General features: G+C 37.2%; 1 protein-coding gene across 3 annotated transcripts in view; it reads right to left on the reverse strand.

Moving 5' to 3' along the window:
• Positions 1–4,356: 4,356 nt before the first annotated feature.
• The window catches only part of LOC108975070 (equilibrative nucleoside transporter 1-like), a 97,966-nt gene continuing 96,095 nt past the window's right edge, over positions 4,357–6,227 (reverse strand). For all 3 annotated transcript variants that reach the window (XM_018943338.1, XM_018943340.1, XM_018943339.1), the window contains exon 9: positions 4,357–4,643. In XM_018943338.1, coding sequence (XP_018798883.1) covers positions 4,502–4,643 — 142 coding nt within the window. In that variant the 3' untranslated portion in view covers positions 4,357–4,501. The remainder of the gene's footprint in view (positions 4,644–6,227) is intronic.

Below are 6,227 nucleotides of genomic sequence, written 5' to 3' on the forward strand. Positions count from 1 at the left end.
ATAATTTAAGGGTATTAGATTTACAAGACGTAATAAACGTAATTTAACACCCAAATGCGTCTTTATTAAGTCGATAAATGTCATCTCTTAAAATCTTCCTTTAATTCGGAACTTATTAAAAACTTTAATAGGACTGGTTCCAAATGTATTCATTTGCAAGTTTCGTCACATTAGTAAAGAGCTGGTTCGAATATGATTTTGTATATGTTCGAAAAGACGAAAATCCAATCAGATTCTGTGACAACTTTTAAAATCATAATTGCTTTGCAATCTGAGAGCTAAGCAATGCGGTCTTGAATCCCACAACACTCCTGTATGACTGTATACAGTGACGTGGGTCGCGGGTCTGACTGTTTCCTTGATGACATGAGATATTTCGTCTTCCACTTGTTCACTACCAGACCCACTTTCTTCGCTTCCTTATATAGTCTGTAGAAGACAGAACTAACATCCCGGATGTTTAGGTCAATGATATCAATATCATCGGTCTACTTCAGTAGCTGTAAACTCAWATAGAAGATGGCACCTTCTCTATTTAGTTCTGCAGTTCGAAAGTTTTCTCTTTTGTGCTGCAAAAGCGGCATTGAAACGACAAATCGGTGTTGCAGAACATATCTGGTCAGTTGTTGATTTTAATTTTTCACACAATACGCTCGAACGTTATATGCGATGCTGAGGGGGCCTATCTGACCATAGTTGGCGCAAATTGTGGGGTCTACCTTTTAGTGCATTGGACAGAGCACATTTAATCATCGGCCCCCGTCGCTTTGTTGTTCGGATAATTGCTTTTCGAACTTCTTCATTGTGGGGCAATGGAACGTTCACTCCATCTTCATCGATTGGGGTGTCGCGTTCCCCATCTCCTGGTGATATGCTTTCCCTGCAATTCAACCGGATGGAGCTGTGTTCTCTCGGAGCTGTGTATGCTCCGTTTATCAATAACTAGGGCACCTTTGGCGGTTCTACAAGAGCATGCTCCGGTCTAGAAAACTTCTGTTAGTCACTGCATCGTTTCGCAGAATTTTCGAGCATGATGACCGATAGGGGTACATCCTGTCAAGGTCTTCATCCTCAGGCATTCGGACCTCTTTCTTTTTTATCTGAAAATTCGTCTCGTTTCCTTCTTCAACTCTCGGTATACATCCCATCGCGCACATATTGGTGCGTCGTTTGCTGCACAGAGCAAATGTGTGGCTGCGAATCTTGGCTCCAACAATATAGTGATCTGAGTCGATGTTAAGACGATTTTGACATGATGACGGGGACAAATCTTATAAGTAGGCGCAAATCAGCGATATGTTGAAGAGTTGTGGCTTTGATGCGGATTGTGGCTAGAAATATGGACCGATGATTCTAATGGTCCACAAACCCCACCAAACCGTTGTTTTTTCTAGATCAAAAGGCAGTTCTTAAATCTCTTCGAGTTGTTCATCGTTTAAAATGCGGTCAATAGAGCAAAACTATGTCGCTCGGGAAGGTCGAGCGGCTTCAGTTCTTACAGAACCAGTATTTTGTACGATCCATACGTCAGTCCATGGTCTTCGTGTACATTCTCAGCTACGGCTGAAAATTATGTTGATCATAAGTTGAGCGTAGCGAGTGGAACACATTCTTTACAGAACGTGACTTTTCGTAATAAAGTTGAACCGTTTGTAAATGTTATTCAGGCGTAAGTCTTTTTATGATGAAATGCCAAACAATACTGAACGAAATTAACATGACGGCTTATAACAACTCACTCGTGATCTATCAAAAAAATGCTGTTGAAAAAAGGGACTCTACTTGGATCACCCGATGTAACCAACCGTTAGGTGAACAAAACTATTATAATCTGTAGCAACATGCTATAAAAAGGAAGTGTACCACGATGAGAAAATAATATTAAGATTCTGTTCATAATTTTAAAATGCTTTTCAAAATCTATGTGGTATTTCTCAAAATATACAAAACTGTCAATTTATATGAATAAGTGGATTTTCTTCGCACCCAAATCGACAGACACTACTCAGATGAAAATGAGTCTTTTTGGAGAAGATGATTGGCTTAAAGAATGCCAAAATCTGCAAATCCTCGCCCTTATGTTGGTCTAATGGCTTGAGGGAAGATGGATTCATGTGTAGAAGTTCACGCAAATGAGGAAAGTTCTCTGATCGCCATTCACTTGGGAGTGGCCAGAAATGACTCAAGCAGCTCACGACTTCCGGTGTTTGACATAGGATTGTGTGTATAGTTTGGGACCCGCCACGTAAAAAACACTCACAATGAAAAGGAACAATCAGCCTCGGATGAGAGACGCCCCTTTTGATTACGACCATGACAAACGAAATTAGGACTACGAATTAAAGGCATGCACCTGGAATGTCCGGTCCCTTAATTGTCCTCGCGAAAATAAAGGCTGACATCACCGCCGTCTAAGAAATGCGATGGACGTTACAAGGACTGAGACGAGTATATCCCTATGGCATTTACTACAGTGATCATATAAAGAAGCGCAAATTTGGTTTCGGATTCATGGTGGAAGAGAGACTCCGTCGCCGAATTCTGCCATTCACCCCCGTGAATGAATATCTAGCCACACGTACCGACAGATGAGTGCATGGAGCGCACTTTTGAGAGCTGCCCCCGGCACTCTCGTAGTGGCACTACGGTCGGTAAATTCAGCCTCCACGACGAAAGATACCCAAATGGGTTGAGGCTGATCGACTTCGCTGGGGCCCGAAGTATGATTATCTGTAGCACTAGATACCACCATAAGAAAATACATCAAGCTACCTGGTTGTCTCCGGATCGAAAAACTACCAACCAGATCGATCATGTCGTAATAGACGGAAGATACGTCTCCAGTGTTTTAGATTTGCGTGCGCTCCCAGGTCCTAACATCGACTTGAACCACTATCTTGTTGCAGCCAAGATTCGCACCCGCCTCTGTGCATCAAAAAGTGATCGCCAAATCGCAAACGCAAGGAAGGCTCGACGTCGAGAAGSTGCAATCACAACAGACAGCCGAACGATTTTCGACTCGGCTTGCACTCCTGCTCTCTGAGAGCACTCTTCAAAAACTCGGTATAAGGGAACTGTGGGACCTCTCTGAGCCGTTCGATACCAAACGAGGTTTCAGACAAGGTGATTCCCTATCGTGCGACTTCTTCAACCTGCTTCTGGAGAAAATAGTTCGAGCTGCAGAACTAAATACAGAAGGTACCATCTTCTATAAGAGTGTACAGTTGCTGGTGTATGCCGATGATATTGAGATATATGACAACATTGACATAGTTTAGCGAATTAAAAAACAGCGGCTAGGTTGGCTAGGTCATGTTGTCCAAATGGATGAAAACACTCCCGCTCTGAAAGTATTCGACGCTGTACTCGCCGGGGGAAGCAGAGGAAGACCTCCACTCCGTTGGAAGGACCAGGTGGATAAGGACCTGGCTACGCTTGGAATATCAAATGGGCGTCACGTAGCGAAAAGAAGAAACGACTGACGCGCTGTGTGGAAATTGTGGAAATTTTCGATGTATTTTTTTCATAATTCCATATTTTAGATATTCAAAAATATCTTCCTCAAAGGATTTTTCAAAATTAATATTATTTATAAAGTTACAACCATGTTAGTGTCTTGTCACATGAAGCAAACCAAAATTTATTGAAAATTGTAATATTTTTAAAAAATTCGGCAATATTAAAAATTTTGTCAAAAATTTAATTTTTTTTTTTTGTTTTTTTTTTTTTTGAGTTTTTTCACTAATCAAGAATTCATCATTGTATTATTTTCCAGATGGATACAAGGAACAAGGATACTGTCCTTTTCCCTTTTACTTCACGGACACATAACTCAATGAAAATAACAAAATTAAATTGATTTTCTGTACTCTTCGAATATAAATAAACAAATGATAAAAAATGAATGTATACAAAAAGTATTAAATGCATTTTATTATCAATTACAAACAAGTTTTGGACCTCTAGACTAAAATTCCCCCTAAAACTTTTGTAAATTTCTAACATTTTGTATGGTATTGCAAAAATAGTGCGGGTATACCCACCGTCATTTCCATTTCTTTACATTTCATTTTACGATTTAAGAAACATTTTGAGCAATACTTTAAATTCTAAATTGTCCTTGTTGTCAAGAATCCGAGTTTCTTCTGATAATATTATTATAGCTGTAGATTTTATTTAACAACATTTTAAATCAAATTGAATACCAAAGTTATTTCTTTTTAAACCTAAATTTCCATGTTTTCTTTAATGTTGAAGACTGAACGATTTATTTTCTCAATTGTATTTTAAATACAGCAAAGGATATCTTCGTAAACCGCTGAATATTAGCAATGGTTTTGAAAGTCAAAAACACGGTTTAATTTTGATGAAATTTTATGAAACAATTTTATTTGATATTAATAATTTTTCATTTTACATATGTTGAAATGATAATAGCATATCAATGTAAAATATAATTAAATGAAAATCTCTTTAAAAAGATACATATATCATTTTTTTCTTAAACAATAAAATAAGGATTTAAAAACGAAAATAGAATTCCACCGAATATTCCTGTAATTAGCATTGCAGCGGCAAACATTCCAGCTTTAACTTGATATTTCGCTTCAACTGATTGTGGGGCATACATCATTGCCAAAGAGCTAAAAAATAAAGTGATTAATACGAAATAAAAATTACATAGCGGTAATAATAAATGTAGGACTTTTTTTTTTAAGAAACTAAAAAAATTGGTTTATATTGCAAATAATCTAACAACTCTATAAGCAAGTAACGGAATTCTGTTATAACCGTGACAGACAAGTAGTAACAATACCATAAGGAATTCATGGTATAATAGTATTCTGTTTACTACGTTAATGACACACATGGCAATGTAATAAATTCCAATATTAGCTTTGTTTCATAGCCATTAAAGATCTCCAAAAAATTAAAAAAAAATATATATATAGTTGTGTGTTGTGAACGAAATAAGTACAATTATTTCAAATACTGTAAAGTTAATCTATTTTCATCTCAAAGAAGCGATTTGGCCACAATGAAACATCATAGTATGTTACCAGCAAAATACTACATTGCTCATATGGTATTTTCCTAGTATTTGGTGACACACAGAAGGTATTTGTACCATATACAAGGAGCGTTCCAAAGTAAACAGGTCTTAAAAAAAACAGAACAAATGGTTTTTTCGGCAAAATGAATTTATTTTATTCAAAATATTCTCCTTTTGCTTCAAAACAGCTTTTTGCACGGTCCAAAAGCATGTCGAACAAGTGTTTTAGCTCGTTGGCTGGTTGACCGCCAATATGCCGGTGCGAGCCTCTACGTCTGCCTTTCTGAAAAGACAGAAGTCGCACGGTGCCATATCAGGTGAATACGGAAAGTGGTTAATGGTTAAAATGTGACTCTAGGTCAAATAATCGTCCTTCGAATGTTGGACTCTGAGCAATTTTTGGTTGTCAGTCAAATTGTGCGGAACAAACCGTGCGCACACCTCTCGTAAGCACAAATATTCGGTCAAAATACGATAAATTGATGTTTTGGAGATGTTCAATTCCATTTGAATGGGTTTCAATTATGATTTCGGCTGATTTTTGATGAATTCACGTACAGTTATCATGGAATTTCCAGTGATCTAGCATTTTGATTGGCCCACATGTTGATCAACATTCATGTCCTCACGACCACTTTGAAAACGTTGAAACCACTGGTGCAATCTGCTACAGAGCAGGCAATCATCGCCATGAACTTGTTTCATCAATTGAAATGTTTCGGTAAAAGTTTTACCAATATTAAAACAAAACTTAAACTTACCCTTTGTTGGAAGCTCATTGACTGATAACACAAACGTACTGACACTACTGACACTTATAACTTGACTTCCAATCGATGTAATGTCATGAAACTCTCACTGGACAATCGATAGAAATAGCAGATTCTAACACACTACTTTCGAGCGTACCTTGTATGGTATTGTTACTACATGTCTGTCACGGGTACTACGAAGAAAGTAATTTGATTGCAACTCACTGTAACATTATAACTTTAAAATTAAACTATGACTATTTGATTATTGAATAATGGTAATTTTTGCTGACGTGTCAAAGTTCAACCTTTTTTGAATTTTAAAAAATTATAATATACATATTATATGTTTTTGAAATATAGTTTCACTCTACCCATATACTTAAATACACTTAATTTATATTAAGCAGCTGCACTATTAA

This window comes from Bactrocera latifrons, unplaced genomic scaffold (genome assembly GCF_001853355.1).
Source record: "Bactrocera latifrons isolate USDA-ARS-PBARC rearing strain unplaced genomic scaffold, ASM185335v1 scaffold_603, whole genome shotgun sequence".
Classification (NCBI taxonomy): domain Eukaryota; kingdom Metazoa; phylum Arthropoda; class Insecta; order Diptera; family Tephritidae; genus Bactrocera; species Bactrocera latifrons.